This window comes from Colletes gigas, unplaced genomic scaffold (genome assembly GCF_013123115.1).
Source record: "Colletes gigas isolate AHSC1104 unplaced genomic scaffold, ASM1312311v1 Colletes_gigas_Sc00025, whole genome shotgun sequence".
Taxonomy (NCBI): Eukaryota; Metazoa; Arthropoda; class Insecta; order Hymenoptera; family Colletidae; genus Colletes; species Colletes gigas.
In genome coordinates, this window is record NW_025106654.1 from 2,265,187 (window position 1) to 2,282,865 (window position 17,679).

Below are 17,679 nucleotides of genomic sequence, written 5' to 3' on the forward strand. Positions count from 1 at the left end.
AGTCGAAGACACTTACGTATCTCTAATTTCACATCAGGAAATTCGTCGAAGTTGGATGTGTCGTCGATGGAACGAACTTCGACTGGAATGGCGGCCGGCCTTTCCCTGATGTGTTCCCAATCGACGCCACGGAAGAAAGGCGCCAGTTTAAGCTCTTCGATGCCCCTTTGAGCGCCTACCGTTTCGAACCAATGATTATTTACGTATGTCTACAATTATTTGCGATATGATATTTGTTCAAATCAAGATACTGACCTAATCTTCTGTCAGCCTCGCAACAGAATCTGATTATAGTGTCTTTAGCTTCCTCGCTGATGGGAACTTCTGGCGGAAACACTAGTGTCTCCCTCCAATTCATAACTTTTCTATATGTCTCCTGCGGATTTTCGCTACAGAACGGAGGATATCCTGAGACAGACGCAGCACACGATTATCGATAGGAAGGAGGAGGAACGAGGAGTCGTCGAGGCAACGAGATACAGTACCTATAAGCATTTCGTACATGATCACGCCCAAGGACCAGCAGTCGCAGGCAGGTCCGTAACCAGTCTGCAGAAATACTTCCGGAGCTATGTAATCGGGCGTTCCTACTGTACTGTGAGCCAGCGCTCTCCTGTTCCTTTTCCAGCTTTCGGCCCTTCTTTTGCTATCCATCGCGCCGCCGCTTCCGCTACCGCAGGACGTCACTGTGCAAACAGTTGAGTATCGCTTTGAAATCGAAACAACGGGAACAAAGGGTAAAACGTTCGCGCGAACCAACAAAAAAAAAAAACTGAACCAAACGCTTACTGAAATCCGAAGGCTTCGCTTGACTGAGATCTCTATAGAAATCGGTTCTATGAGACTTCTTCAGACCCGTGCACAGCCCAAAATCAGAGAGCTTTATGTGACCCCGTGCGTCCAGCAACAGGTTGTCCGGCTTGATATCTCTGCGAACGAATCATTGAAAATACACGCCTGTAACTCTATTGTTATTCATTCATTAACTACCGGGGGAAAAGTCCGCGCGTATTCCGTTTGTTTTCAATTTACAATTTTCTGGTACTCACCTATGAATGAAACCTAGCTTATGAATGGAGTCGATCGCTAACGCAGTCTCGGAAATATAAAATTGCGTGCACTCCTCGGAAAGCGTATCTTTCTTCATCAGCAACGTCATCATATCACCTGCACCGATCACCGAATTAAGATGTAGCCAACGAGAGAGACGTGCTAGTTTAATTTGAAGCTTACCGCCAGGTAGAAACTCCATGATTAAATAAAGGTTTATGGGATCCTGAAAGCTGTAGTACATTTTCACGACCCATTGATGATCCGCTTCCACCAGGACGTCCCTTTCCGCTCTGACGTGCGCGACTTGCTCTTTCTCCAGCATGTCGGCTTTTCTCAGAATTTTCATCGCGTACACGTGACCGGTGTCCTTCTTCTGCACGAGTCTTACCTTTTTGAAACAACGGCAACGATTATTCATCCATCTATCGCGTTTCTGCGCCCTCGTTCAATTGATATTCAAACGGTGCTCGAGAAATATTCGGACATTTAAGGGAGAAGAGTGTTGGCCGATCGTAAATCGACGCGCGGAGCTTGCTAGTCGAGCAACGTTCGCACGATGAGTATTTCTCGCATTCTTGTTAAAAATTTACCTCTCCGAAAGCGCCCCTGCCAATTACTTTGAGGGGCTCGAAGTCTTCGACGCCGAGTCGAGAGCGCTTCAGCCGAAGGAATTCGGTCTCTTTCTGAGCATGCTGCAACCGTTTCTCCTGCTTCTGTTGCTCCGAGAGCCCTTCGTCTTTCAACGATTCCTCTAATTTCGCGAGCCTCTGCTTCCGCTCGATATGCTGAGCTATTAGATTACTGTAGTAATTCTCCAACGTTACCTGCCCAACAAAACATACAAAAATCTCTCTATTTGCTCCGTTTGGTACATCGTTCCGGCAAAACTGCATCCCATATGCGATTGTACCCGCTTAACTGTCCCGATCGCTGACGACATTTTCAATTTTACCGTAACGAAATTGATTCGATCGAGGTAATTTTTAACAATTTATCGGTAGCTAAGAGTAGGGTGCTGCGTTTCGTGCCGGATGTGCTAGTTGAACTTTTCAGGACCGTTTATCTAGCAGAACCTGCCTGTTCAAACATTTTCCTGCTCGCGAAGAATGCGGACAAACTTAGCGGGGTTGATAGTAGCCATCTAGTAGAAAAGCTTAAACCATAAACGGAACGTTGAAATTTAATTAAATTAAATACGCGGGTAACCGGCTATGAGCATCGTCTACTTGCATTTTTAATTTAATTATCCCACACGTGCAACGAAACTGGTGAACTCTTTGTGGTAATTCCAGATAACGTGAAATCTTTCTACGACACGGTTGCGTTTAAGGAGGTGTTCTAGCCTAGAACCTCGAGAAAATCGATCTTTTAATACCATTTTCTGAAAGCATACGCTCTCGAAAATATTTCTACCGGTGGATTTAAAAAACCAATTACCTTCTGGATCAGAATGCTCTCTTAACGAATAGAGAGGGGCTAGGGTATGCAAAGAAACGAATAGATGGGGAAGAAAAGGACGGAGAGAAATAGAGGAAATAAAGATGCGAAAAGCTCGGCTCACCTTGGCCTTTGTAGCCTTGTCCAACGTATGGCCGCTGAATCGGATCGTGCTCTCTGTGGCCGCCATCTCCAGCACCCCTGTAACACACGCAAAAGGAGGTCACCGAGTGTCGCACACCAGTCTCCAGAACCGAGGTCTTGTGCCATGACACTGACACAGATCCTTCCGCGCTGGAATCCTTCCCTCGATCTAATTAAACGCGTCTCGCGAATCACCACCATCGGCAAACAAACCTAATCTCCGCGAATCGTTACATAAACTTTCGAGTTAGCGAATCTTTCAAGCTTTTGGGAGATCAGAAATGTTTGCCCTACTTTTTTTTGAGGGGGGGTTGTTCTCGATAAAGTTTGGAAACCAGTCTCTCGACTGGACCCGAAGTTGGTCGGTTAGAAACGGAACGGAAGTACAGTGTTTACAAGGTGGTAGCACGCGACGTGCAATTAAAAGGAAAAAATAACGCGGCCTCGTTGAGACGATGAGCGACTAATTCTTTCGAGCCAAAGTTGTAGGATCGTCCCGAGGTCATTGCGTGTCATCATCCGATGAATCATCGTCACGCGATCGTTGCTCGAGATGGACGACGAAGCAATCGAAACAATTGAGTACTCGACACGTTTCGACTTTGACGCAATTCTTACAATCAGAACAAACGTCCAATAGGAGAGACGTCTCGATACTCATTTTATTCATTCGCGAATAAATATTCAGTTCTGTAATGCATACTGATTTTTATTCTTCCTCTAAACGCTCATTATCCATTATTTACTCGTAGGTGGTGTCCGGTGACAAATCGTCGGCTTCGAGTGAACCGATGGTTTACAGTCAACGCGTCGACTTGTTCATTAACGATATTGCCAACGTGTTTGTTTTAAGTAGTTTCCTTTTTCTACACCGGTGATACGAAGTCTTTAGAAACATATCCACTTTGCAACTTTTATACAACACTCTATCTATCCCGCACCTTGAACATTATTAAATTATCCAATGACCTCGTTATAATAGCATTTCTATTATGATTGAACGCGTCTAGCGCAAATTTCTTAACCGTACCTGTTAAAAAGTGGGCGTTATGTCGGTAACCTGTCGCAACTAAAATCCCTTACTCCGGTAGACGCGATTAATGTCTCTGGAAAAAACGCAGAATCATAGCTGGCCTATTAATCTTATGGAAATCGATTAAGTGTCGCGTTGCGGGCCTTCATATTTTACAATACATTAAGCTTTATGCGCTAATTAGAAACCTGATACAATCCCCATTATTTTATATCGAACAATATCGAACGCTATTAGGTAAACCCATAGATCAGTTGTATTATTAACATGGATAAATTTTGATTCTGAAGCGACAGGATCCTATAGAAAGTAACGAAGGAATCGCAGATAAGACAAGTTCGTGGTACAGAGTCTCGAAAATGGACATTCTCTTGCGCGTTCTGGAGCAAAGGTCAGCTAGCCTTGAAGTTTATTAAATAATGGACGCGGTGAATGGTCGTGCCGTGCCCACACACGACTGTTTTCCCGCGTATAACACGGTGGATCGAGTTTCTCTCGAATCCGTCAAAATTATGAGTGCTTTTTCCGTTCTGGTTCCACCATCTTCGTCCACGGTGACCTAAATGCATAATCTGATCCTCGTTGGAAAACTCGAATCGTCCGATCTGCCACACACCGACGATTATTATTAAAATTTCTTACTAGAATTATGTACATTCTCTCGCAACTACTATCGAAGTTAGGTGCAACAGCAACGTTTGGCTGTACTTCGTCTCTGTGCATCAATTCAACAACCATCTGTTCGATGTTTACACTCACGTCCATAAATCAGCTGACACTTAATAAATTATGTAAATTACGAAACGTAAGTAACACGTTTGTATTATAAAAGAAATGTAAATCATATTATACGTAAAGAATTTTACAAAAAACTTGGCGGACAATGTTCAGTGTCCATCTCTAATAATTGACACATTTTTCATGTGTTTCGATATAAAAAAATAAAAGTAAATGTAACGATAGGGCAGGGAGGCCTTTCCAACGATGGTGTCTGTATCTTACTCTGCATTATTCAAGTCGGACAAACAACCACTCGAAGATTAATGGATAGCAGTGTACACTCCTTCTGGTAACTGCGTAACAAAAATGATACACGCAACGATAATAATAATTATTATTATTCGCGAAACTACGCGTTGTTTGCATTTTGAAACATTGAAATGCTCTCCAATCCGTTCAAAAGTTACGATGTTTTAAACATACGCATGAAATTTCAGGGGAACCATTCACTCATGGTCAGACATTGTATTTTCGGTAAGGAATATTTTTCTCGAAAGTGCGTAGAATTTCAAGGGTATGTGTATTGGCCAAAAATGCTTGTAATCGATCCCCTTAGCTAATAATAATTTTTTTAGAACGATTTGAAATTTTTTAATTTCGCTAAGAAATGTCAGCACCTACCTGAATTTTTTTCTCGAAAGTGCGTAGGATTTCGGGGGTATGTCTATTCACAAAACATGATTGCAATTAACCCCTCTAGCTAAAAATAATTTTTTTAGAACGATTTGAAATTTTTTAATTTCGCCGATAAGTCTAGGCGAACCGTATGCAAGAAATCGCGACGCACTCGAGAGATCGCGACGACGGAGTACGGAGTATGTCTTCTCAAGGTATATTTCGCGATTTGATCCTCGGTGGACTAGGGAGTAGGTACAATGACGTCACGCGCTGATTACATTACGGATTACAAGGCCGCATTAAACTATTCTAGAAGCCGTACTTCGCTAGCCTCACTTCCATTCAGTCTGCAAATAAAGGGTAACATAAGACACAACCAACGTACACCGGGTAACCGAAGTATTCACCGCGAGGGACGCGTTTGGATTAATTACTAGTCTGCGTAAGCTTACGCGTGGCATCGAACGATGGAAACTATGTGCCAGGAATCGAAAAGGTTCGTTTCGTTTCTGGGATTTGGCTCGAGGCGCGCGATTCCGTTTCCTTAAAGCACGACGATGCTATTTACGTTGCGGGTACGAAGCGGTCTTTATCGCGGGGAATTGGCGGTATCGCCGCGGTTAAATGCAGCTGCAGAGATTTAATGAGACGACGCGACGGCGCGGCGATAAACGTCACGTGCCACCAAATTATGCAACGTTTTTGCTACCCGCGCTTTCGAAAAGCTTCACGTTATTGACCCCGCAAGCTTAAAAGCACGTCTTCGATTGCAAAATCAAGTTACACGGATCTCTTGATATTGGAAGATTTCACCGAAACTCTCCTGAATACACTGTCTCGAACGTTCGGTCTAATAAAAGAAACCATTAATGAAGTTAAAACAAGCGTGTCTCGTAATGTCGATACCATCGATCGACGTTAATTCTATTTGCAGGTTCCTATCGACCGAATAAGGATCGTGGCAAGACGGAAACGAATACGACGACACTGAGAGGCGGTGCACACAGCATCCGTTCGCAAACAAATGGCAACCGATCGTGCACCAGCACTGGAACAAGGCTACGGATACGTTACGATTCTACAGCGTCGTTGAACTTCGGTTAGAAATCGTGTGAAAGTGAAAACGCCGATTCCACCGTGCCACGGTGACCTCCGATACTAGTCTCTGTGAACAGAAAACTCGACTACATCGAGATAAAACGGGGGAAAAAGGTATCTATTCCGCGTGGTACTGCCGGTTCTTTGTTAATTTCGCGCGTTGAAAGCTCGGCGAGGGCGGTAAACAAGATACACCCGGGAAAAGGAACACCTGGCAATAATACACGCCTACCAGAAGAGGAATTAGACTGAAACGACAGCTTCCTCGAGCTTTTCCTTTGCTGTTTCGCGATCGATGCAAGACGTACACCTTGCTCGCTGTGCACGTTCAAGAACTCAGCCTTTCTCGACTTCCTTACGAAACTTGGGTAAATTTCTTCGCATTCATCGCTTTTGCAAAAGTTAAACACAAGGAATAAAAAGTTCTTAGTACCATGCAGAGGTGCGTATCGCGTGAAAGAACCTACATATGCTCGAGCAAGTTGGAGTAGCGCTACGAGCTGTCTGCCGCATTACCATAAGTGGATCAAGAGCCTTCTCGTCGCGAGATATTTACCAAAGCGTCTCGAATAAAAAATTCGGTGACTGACTCGTACCTACGTGTCGCGTGTATTTACGTAGTTACGAGTGCTTGTTACCCAAATTGCGACGCGATTACCGTTCATCGGGTAAATTTCAATTTTAAGCGGAGGAACGCTTTAAAACGACTTTATTAGATCGCGACCGATTCGAGCGGATTAACCATGTTTCGTGCGGTCAACGATCTTTGCGAGCTGCGGCTACGTAATTAAAATTTAACGTATAAAATCTTCTCCGTCCGGTATATGCCTCCGGAGAATTACTCCGCAAAAATTCTCAGTCGCCTAATCGCCGGTACTTTTTACCAAAGGCCGGGGCTGCTTTCGAATAATTGGATTCGAAGAGATTGTAGGTCGCTTCGAGCCGTAGGATCAAAACACAATAATAAGGACAGGATGACCCGACGACGAAAGTAAAACAGTTACACGGTACACTTTGTGTAATATACTACGATCGTATCCGTGTTCCGCGATCGCGAACAGTCGAATAGCGGGCGCGGCGATCGATGGTAGATGATCGAAGAGAAAGGCGAAAGGAACGTTCGTTCTATATCGCTACACGTTAACAATTATTCGCGTTCTGTTCAAATAGTTATATTCCAACGTACGAGACCTACTTTGACGGTTAATCGAGGACAGAAAAATAACGAAAGTACAAACATCTATCCTTTTTCGATTCCAAAGTCACATACAGTGCCGAACAAAAGTATTGGCACAGAGCTTATTTTCAAATAAAATGTTATGTAACTGTGAACAAAGCATAACATGTTCCTTATTTTTGGTATAAAATATAAGTTTGAGGTTTGAACTTTAAGTATCTCGCGAAACAAAGCGATTAAGTAGGCCTGTAATAATAAAAAATAATAACAAACACATACAGGGCAGTTTTCGACGAAACAAAAGTATTGGCACACTTACTATTTTATAATACAATATTGAAATTAACATTTTGTTTGTAATCCTTTTTGTCTTATTACACTTTGTAACCGATTAGGCATCGAATGTACTAAATTTTGCGTTACTTCTAAACCTATTTCGTTCCATTCCTTCATAAGTGCATCTTTTAATTGCTGCTTTGTCCGAATAAGGTGTTTTCGGATCCTTCTTTCTAACTCATTCCATATGTGTTCAAACGGATTTAAATCCGGCGATTGAGGAGGGGTTGGCAATGTATGGGGTGTATTAAAAACGATCCATTGGCGGACAATATAAGCAGTATGCTTGGGATCATGATCTTGTTGGAAATAGTAGTTTTTCCCAAGATTTAATTTTTCCACACTTTTTTTTAAGTTTTGTTTCAAAATATTTAAATATACAAATTTATCCATAATACCGTCTATAAAAACTAGTTCTCCAAGTCCGAAGGAACTCATACAACCCCATACTAATACACTACCACCCCCGTGTTTAACAGTTGAGACTATGTTATGCGAATCCAACTCGGTATTACGCTTTCGCCATATTCTTATTTGACCCTCAGATTTAAAAATATTAAATTTACTTTCGTCAGAGAAGAGTATTCTATCCCAAAATTCTAAATTTTTGTGTACATACATTTCTGCAAACTTTAATCTGTTTTTTCGATTAATTTTGCTGATCAATGGTTTTCTTCTAGCCACTCTTGAATTGTACCCGGCACTTTTAAGAACTCTCCGGATAGTTATAGGATGTACATCTACCTTATTTTCACTTTTCATTTGTGTCGCTATTTCTGTAGAGGCAACTTTAGGATTTTTTTTTACAATCTTGTTAATTTTTCGTTTATCTCGGTCTGATAATTTCTGTGGACGACCACTTTGCGGAAGATTTGTTACATTTTGTTCGTCAGGAAACCGTTTAATGATATTTCTTACGGTGAAACGACTTCTATTTACTATTTTAGCTATTGTAGAATATGAATTTTCCTCTTTTCATAATTTTAATATAATTTTTCTCTCTGAAATTGTTGTTTCTCGTGTTTTTCGATACATTGTTGTGTTATTCACTTTATTACAGGCAAACTTAGTAAGAAATAACAAATGAATATTAAATTGAATCTCGGGACTTCCCTGGATACAACAATCATGCCAACATTATAAATACTTACATAAGTGTTTCATAGAAATATTAAATTTACAAGTGTGCCAATACTTTTGTTTCGTCGAAAACTGTCCTCTGTGTATTTGTTACTATTTTTCATTATTACAAGTCTACTTAACCGCTTTATTTCGCGAGATACTTAAAGTACAAACCTCAAACTTATATTTTATACTAAAAATAAAGAAGACATTGTGCTTTATTCACAGCTAGATAACATTTTATTTGAAAATACGGTCTGTGCCAACACTTTTGTTCGGCACTGTATGTACGAGCAGTAATGGTTGGAACACCATTTGAAATCAGTTTAATCGTCAACACCAGCTGTTCTTCGAACTTTGGGAAACGGCGAACGTTCGGTGAGTGGAACTTCCAAGGGAAATTCGAGCGACGAATTTTGAATTACGGATACGTAAGACCGCGACCGCAAAAATCCATTTCTGGCTTGTATTTAATCGGCCAGAACGTTCAAACGGAGGAGAGTTACGTGATCGAACTTACGAGAGACCAGCGAAACGAATTCCGTTTTCTTGGACGCGTCCGTCTAGGAGTTTTCCAACGTCGGAGGTCCGTTCGAGAGCGTCGAAAATCGGTTGACGAACAGTCGACGATGTCGCGGACACGTAGTAACGATCGTTACAACGAGCTCGGCGACCATCAGGAGCGTGAGTCACCTAGGCGCGTAGGCGTCGATGGTAATGCGCTTATCGACGCGAACGCTTTTAGAAATTATTTACGTTCAACGATCGTGTAAATGATGGTAGCCGACCTCCTAGGAGATAGGAAACGATCGCGGCGTATACGTAATTCTACGGGCGGTTTCTAAGTAATTGCAAGAAGACGACGGTTTTCTACGTGATCGGTGGTTAGAACGGTGCAGCGTAACATATTTTCATACGTGTCACGTTTCGTGCACGGCCAACGGCCGCCGTAAGAATTCCGGCGTCGACATTCTTCGCGAAGCTACCAATCCCGACGACTTTACTCGCTTTTTCGATAGGCACGCGTCCCCACCGAACGACGGAGGAGCTTTTCGAAGCGAGGGATGCAGGATTTTTTCCACTCGACGCATCGTTTGACGTATCAAAAATTCAGTGGCCACCAACAGCCTCGGGGGACCAAGGAATCTTAACGACCGTAGCCAAAGTTGCCGCGGATTCGAAAAGCGACTCCTAAATTTATCTCGGGGATACACGCGACCAAATGCACCGACGATCGATACCTGCCTGTAACGTCTAGAAATCTCACCGAATCTCCTCCGACGTTCGCGTCACGAATGCCATCGTAATGGTGCTGGGTTTTAATGGCGTTTCCAGTTTAATGATTCAACGGCTACGGTTTGGATTAGAGACCTAAAACATTCATGGTCTTTTTTTTCAAAGCTTACTGCGATATACATTGTGTAAAATAAGTTCCCGGAATTTCTCACTTTCAAATCCCACAGTGCATGCATTGAAACAAATTTTTGTGTGTAAGTAGGCAACATTATATTCAATTGTTGCGCTAAATTTGATCGCAATATGACAACCAGTGTGTTCGCGGCAGTTATTTACACCAGTCGATCTCGAGTGTGCTCAGCGATTTTTGCGATGGAAAGAACTGTCGAGCAAAGAATTTGCCTTAAATTTTTTCGTTTCTAACGAAATTTCTTATGCCGAAGCGTTGAAAATGTTAGAGAAAGCCTATGGTAAGTGGTGCCTATCAAAAACGCAAACATGCGAATGGTACAAGGCATTTAAAGAGGGCCGAGAAGAAGTGACCGTCAATGCTTTCGACTGACGAAAACATCGAAAAGATAAAAAAAATGGTCATCCATAGTCGTCGCCTGCGTGTTAGAGAGATGGCTCATGAAGTGGAAATGTCTCGCATGTCCGTGCATAACATTTTAAATGAAGTTTTGGGCATGAGACGCGTCGCTGCACGACTTGTTCCAAAGGAGCTGAATTTTCTGCAAAAAGAACACCGAAAAGCAGTTGCTGAAGACATGATTTCACGAGCTTCTAGTGACTTTACCTTCATGAAACGCATCATAACCGGTGACGAAACATGGGCTTATGAGTACGATATGCAAACAAGTCTGGAATCTTCGGAATATCGCTTAGAAAATGAACCAAACTCTAAAAAACCGCGTAAAAGTAGCTCGAAAATTAAGGTCATGCTCACTGTTTTCTTCGATTAACGTGGTGTTCATTTATCATTCGGAATTTCTTCCAGATGGACAAATAGTAACGAAAGAATATTATTTGAGCGTCATAAGACGCTTGCGTGAAAATATTCGTCGGAAACGGCCAGATGTGTACGCGAATTTTTGGCCAAAAATTCAACAAATGTGACCGAACAAGCACCGTATTCACCAGATATTGCCCCCTGTGACTTTTTCTTATTTCCAAAATTCAAATTACCCCTTCAGGGAAGGCGTTTTGAGTCGATAGTGACCATAAAAGAAAATTCGCAGAAGGAGCTGAAGGTGCTACCTTCTTCAGCGTTTAAAAAGTGTTTTGAAGACTGGGAGAAGCGTTGGCGTATGTGCATTGCTTCTGATGGGGCCTACTTTAAAGCGACAAAATAAATTTGGATGATCAAGTAAGCAATTTGAGTTTTATTTACAAATTCCGGGTACTTATTTTACAATGTATACAGACTAGATGTAACTTATTTCTGGCGTGCACAGAGATTTCAAATTACTGGCTCGTAACCTAGCAACATGATGAAACGAAAGACGTATTACCGATTTATTCCGTTTACAACGGGAATCAATGGCGTCGTTCGTTTACAAAGGCAGCCGCCGTCATCGAGTGTGACTTCCATTACGAGTAAGCCGTAAAGCGAAGCGGAGGAAAAGTAGATTTCCATTGAAAACTTTCGTTCGAATACTCTCTCATGGTCAAGTACGACTTGCCGTTGCGAATCGATACAGAATACATAGGCACTTTCTTTAATGAGCAACAGTGTCGCATCGAGAACGATTTATCGCTAGGGTGTATCGCGCGAGCCTATAATTCCGACGTGTTTCGAACGGTGAAAAAATATTTCGAGACAAAAGAGACTACCTAGCTATTACTTTGAGAACATGTCGCGGAGAAAGTGTGCAATCTCGAACGAGCCGCGAACAATACCATCGCGGATAATGCCCTGTTCCCGCGGTGTTTGTTTAAGACACGTATAAACGCTTAAAAACAAAGAAAGATTTAAAGATATTTGTTCAAGTAAACTGAACAAAGATCTTATCTTAGTTTCTTTATTTAACGAACGTTGATATAATATGTTTAACTTTTATACGATGTCCCAGTTCGACAGCACCTTGAATATTGTTGAATTATCTGATGTCCTCGCTTCAATAGCATCTCTTATAATTGAACGTGTCCAGCGCAGATTTCTCACATTTGTCTAGTATGAAATGAATTACATACGTCGAAAGATACTGAAATATAGTTTAAATGCAATGTACATGTTCGAAATTTATTTTCTGATTTTGCAAAAACCTAAAACCTTATCGATATGTTGTGCGCGACTCTGCAAGCTTCTACATATAGTTCCGCGACCCACTTTTGGGTCGCGACCCGAAGGTTGAGTAGCACTGGTCTAAAAGAGTCGTAAGAAGGATCGAACGGATCGATGTAGTTACAAAATTTAGTGGCGTTAATGCGTACTCGGTGGATGGCGCTATATTTACCGTGTAATATCCGGCGGTGATCGATACAAAATAATAGGGAATCGATGCTAAATAATTGCATCGCTCGTTAACGTGAAATTAAATCACAAAGATGGGTTCAGAAATAACTAAAAACTCCTTTTTTGGTAGTAAAACCAAAGTTCGTGAAGAAGCAAATGATCGATTTCCAGACGAAGGCATCGAGAAGGCCTCAGAACGATCATGAAAACAATCACTTTCCACCAATTGATAATTGGATAATATGTGCGGCGTTAAAAAAAAAAGAAAAACGGTCGCGATAAATTTTAATAGCCCCGCGTATTGATTTTCTCCAGCGGCGAACGGGAATCCATCGTGTGGCACGGCGGAATAAAACAAACGGTATATTCACCTACAAAGCCGAACGTCCATACGATTTTCTGAGAGAATGCCTTTTTTTCAAACTTCCTTTGATTCCGTTTCATTCGAAGCGTGTCGTCGACGAGCGACGTCGGTCCTCCTGCCCGTTATCGAAACAAATATGCCTGTGAAAAAATTATTTTGATCCACTTTTCCGACACGACCGATATGCCTCTGCTCAATTGGAATCGAGAAGTCGACGAAGCTTTGTTCCTCCTCTCTTTTTTTTTTTCTTAACAGTATCAGTGTTTGATCCATTGGCTTTCGATAACGCGCGATTACGGTAAATACGCGGCCTGGAAAAAGAATTCTTCCGGCATATTTTAAAAATAGGTAACACCGCGGCGCGTTGAAACAAAGAGGAAGATTACTTTAGAAAGTAGGACAAGTTCGAAACGCGTATTTAGGCTGGCGTATTTTGTGCAACAAAAGAGACGTTGCTTTATGGCCGACCGGGTTTGGTCTATCTGGTTTCAGCTTATTTACCTATTTCTTCGTTTCCCTGTTCTGTTATTTCGCGGCACTTTTACGTCCTCCGCGCGCAAAATCCGTTTTCCGGTCGCGGTCGATATTAGACCGCTTTGCCCGCGAATCAAAGATAATTTTCTTGACCGTAAACCGTGTCGAGGATCGTCGGTCGTGTTCGTGGCGTAAACGCGTCGATCGAGATCCGATTATCCGTGTTATTTAGGTCAAAACGGTCGTATGTCAGTTCACGCGAGCAAAGGCGTGCCTCGACGAAAGAATTTTCCGCCGAGCGTCGTGAGAGAGTTGCAACGATTTTCATCTTACGTTTCCTTCAAAACGGTTGTAAACAAGCCCTAATCTTTATAATATCGATAATGACACACGATGGCTGAAAAGCGTCAAGTTTGATGTATCAGTCTAGAGCTAATTTGTAAAGTCTGGATCCATCCACCGAGAAGCAAGGAAACGTCTTATCGTTGCGATAAAGCCGTCAAATAAGAGTAAAAAAATTGATACCGTAATCTTTCGACCCCGGAAGAAAGTGAATCGAAAGTCAAGCGCACCAAGAGTCGCGTTTACGAAGCTTTTATTCTTTTTTTCTATTCGCGAAACACTTTGCTTTCAATCCCGAAAGTTTTTCGACGCTTTTCACGCGCGCTTTTCGTTAAACTTTCCAACCCTCGTAAGGATCGTTTCTACCCTCTTGCTCGATCCCCTTGCGGTCGAAAATATTTTTACTCTCGATTAAAAATTGTCTCCTACGATTCGCGAGTGTTATTTTATCGTTCGTGTTCGTTGATTCGTGGCATACTTCGTCATTTCTTATCCGTTTTACTTCGGCACGTGGCACATCAAACGCACGTGTACACATGAATCATCTCAGGTATACTTAAATGCACGTACAGTATTTAACGTGTACTTGATCATACGTGCTTCAACGATTTCTTGTTTTAATTCGTATATCTTTTTAAATTACAGAGTTCCGTTTAAAAAAATGAATGCAATGTTTACATCGCGTAAAACATTGAGGTCTATAATACGTTTCCAGCCAACGTTGTCTACGTCTCACCGCAAACGGTAGAATTTCTCGAGTGATTCAGAGAACACGGAACCCGTGGCGAGAATTTTGTGGACGGTAGACCGTGAAAATGGTCGAAAGGAAAGATCAACGGCAGTGGTTGTGACGCGTATGTGTGTCACGCGGATACTCCGAGGCTGAGTCACTCGCTCGCTCGATCGCTGGATCCCTCGATCGCTCGACTCGGTCTCGTGCTCTTTCACCTACTAACGGTTGCTTTACGGTTCTTCGGGTCTTGCCAAACGCAGCATTTCGCGTTAACCGCGCGTTTGCACGCTGAAAAAGCTATCGCATTTCCATTCCGACGAGGTTCTTTCCTCTGAACGATAAGAGCAACGTGGCCACGCGCGTCTGTCGTCGTATTAATAATTTTCCGAGGCTACGCGAAATTCGACGCGTTCGCGAGAAACTTTTATCGATGATAGCAACAACACGTTCTACGCAAAAATGTGTGTCGAGTAACCGTTTTATATTGTTTTTTACTACCGTCTCCTTCGTCGAACGCAATAAACATTCTCGGTTTGTTTTCCCGGGGTGTCGTAAATCGTGAAAAGTAAAACCTGCCGCGGCGCGTAGCCCGGATTTAAGTTCGAATCGGAATCGTTCGCGCGCACTTGTTAGTGGCCCGTTTGAAACGGAAGCTCGGTCGAACAGGTTTTGCATCGCATCGATGAACGCGTATAAATAAACGGCGAATACTTTTGAATACGCGCGTGTGCACATATATCCAGGCGAAATAGAAACGTTATTTACGGGCCGCGAGATATCGGCGTTGCGCAGACTCGACGCAAAGTCCCGTTCGCAGTACGACAGAATACTAGCGAGACGTCACCGCGTAAACGTTTATTCCGCTTTTAAACGGCCAGGGAAAGTACAAAACGAACACTCTGCTCGGCGATCGAATTCTCACGGTGACGTTCAACCGAGAATAAACCGAGAACAACGGGAATCCTCGCGCGTACGCGTCCAACGTCTTTTCTCGAGATTTTTAACTTCACCCTGAGAGAAGGAGAATCCACGAAACGATTGCAGAGATATTAAAGGAGGAAATTGTTGTAATTGGTAGTAAATTGGAAAATGGTCTGGTCGTTTTGTCGGCACTGCGGCTGCCCTGGTCGGAAATTTGAAAATGCACGGCTGCAGTCGGTACTATATGCAACGCTGGTAAAACATCGAAACACCTTTCCAACCCTTTAATCGCGGAGCGCGGCATATGGTACGGGCTGGGTTAGTATACGTGCTGAATCGATCATGACTACGCTCCTATTTTGAATCGTCTAAACCCTTTGCAAACCACTGGCGCCGCTACGATGACATATATAATATGCACCGTAACTTCGTTCAGCCTTTATTTACGATAACCGAATTAAACTTAACGCGCTCGCGGACAGTAAACATTTATGAAAATATTCGATGAATCAGTCAGCCATTACGAGTTTGAAGTGCATGATAATGTGGCTTATAAATTTAAATGTTATTTGACGCTCGTACCGAAGAAAATTCTCAACGTGCAAAGGGTTAATATTCTAATCGTTTCAAGGTTAACGATGGTCTTATCAACGGCTCTTGCATCTCGAGATTAATCGGTTTTAATTATTGGCCGAGGCCTTTAGTGTACCGCTTTTTCGCTAACGATCGTTTGAGACTAATCGACTCGGATCTCGTTGCAAGAATTTCTAAGCGAACACGCTATTTTGTGCCGCACTTTTTCGACGTATTAATTTACACTACTCTTTTGTTCGTATCTTTCCGTGTCTAGTCATCGATTTCACCTTATAACGTACCACCGACGGACGCCGTACTGTTTCTTGCCAGCAATGGAACTTCGCCCGCAGGTAAATAAATCGGATCAAATGCGGTTGTAAAATCGTACGGTGTCGCGGAGTGCACCACGCGATGCGCGCCAAACGAAGATTATCACTCGTTCATAATTACTCATCTACAGTATCTAAAGGGAGTTATCCTTTTCGACAACTCGACGCTCCTCTGCTCGTCCTAAAAACGCTTGAAACGTTACGTAAAGGAAATTTCGATGGAACAGGACGCAAAGCGTTCAAGTTCGTGATCTGTAATCGTAAGGGAATCTGAAACGAACGCGTACCTTCTTCGTTATCGTCGATGAGACGTTTTCGCGCGACTGCGCATCGTTCGGCACGTCTTTGGACTCGGTCAGCTGCGAATATCGCGTGGTCGAGGTATCCAATTTTAGCGGTTCTCGAGAGGAGCGCGGGTCACGCACACGTTGAAACGCATCGACCGAGAAAACCACACTTTTCCGTCGTGTTTGCTGCGGGTCGACGGTTCGACTGGTCACTGGACGATGTTACGCGCGTCTTTTCCCGGTCGTTCGAGCACGCGTCGTTTCGAAACGCGTCGCACGAGTGCCAGCCGGCGACTCCGCTGCCCGTTCGGTCCGTTTCCCTCGAACTCTTCTCACTGTGCTCCTCGCTGCGCGGTGCGGAGCGATGTGGAGCGATGTGGAGCGATGTGGAGCGACGTGGAGCGCCGCGGCGAGATCACCGAGAACCCGTGGCCCGAAGGAAACCTCCTCATCGAGGGGAAGGGGGCCGAAAGTGCGCGACTCCGTAGTCACCTGATCGCGGTCGTCCGCCTGCGCGGTTCCCCTATTCGACTCCTCACCCCCCCTCGTCGATCGAGCCACCGACGGCCCAGCCGATCGGTTCGGACTCGCGTTCCTTCGCCACCAACCACGCGTCATCCCTCCAACCCTTAAACCAGTCCTCCGCGAAGGGAACGCCCTCTGGAACCCACACGTTTTTCGGTCACGTGGCGACCACCGCGCTCTAAAGTCTTCCCGATGCACCAGTTTACTCTTGAACGGTCAACCGATCGCCTCCCATGCAGCTGCGTTTCTCGGAAAATTATTATTTTACTACGCCACCAAAGAAGAATGGTTTACGACTAGTTTCAAACTGAAATTGAGTATCGACACGCCTCGAGTATTGTGTCGCAAATGTTATTTTCAACGCTCTCCTCTTACGGCGTAATTATGAAATATCCGATATAATGATCGCCGATTACCATAGTTTACCGTACATTACCATAGATCACGAATGCAAGCAGATGGAAATACTTGTAAAAATGGGACGCAAAGGAAACGAAACGATAGTATTCGAAAGAACAAATCTCATATGTAAAAGCACTGCTGCGACGGTTTAATCAGAAAATTCTTCTACGACCGGCTACAAAAACTGCTAACTTCGATAAGAATAGAACTTGTTTGCACGAGGCCTCCTTGCCGTGA

At 43.3% G+C, this 17,679-nt stretch overlaps 1 protein-coding gene across 7 annotated transcripts in view; it reads right to left on the minus strand.

Annotated features, from left to right (window-relative positions):
• LOC122401495 (serine/threonine-protein kinase tricornered) overlaps window positions 1–17,679 on the minus strand; it is a 64,823-nt gene that overhangs the window by 3,238 nt on the left and 43,906 nt on the right. For 5 of the 7 annotated variants that reach the window (XM_043403658.1, XM_043403659.1, XM_043403660.1 and 2 more), the window contains 8 exons: window positions 2,615–2,691; window positions 1,644–1,877; window positions 1,234–1,441; window positions 1,050–1,167; window positions 790–929; window positions 486–686; window positions 256–408; window positions 17–175 (listed from right to left, as the gene is read on the minus strand). In XM_043403658.1, coding sequence (XP_043259593.1) covers window positions 17–175; window positions 256–408; window positions 486–686; window positions 790–929; window positions 1,050–1,167; window positions 1,234–1,441; window positions 1,644–1,877; window positions 2,615–2,691 — 1,290 coding nt within the window. Of the gene's footprint in view, window positions 1–16; window positions 176–255; window positions 409–485; window positions 687–789; window positions 930–1,049; window positions 1,168–1,233; window positions 1,442–1,643; window positions 1,878–2,614; window positions 2,692–9,318; window positions 9,453–16,515; window positions 17,318–17,679 lie in introns of those variants that run through there. The other 2 variants (XM_043403662.1, XM_043403663.1) reach the window with 2 other exon arrangements.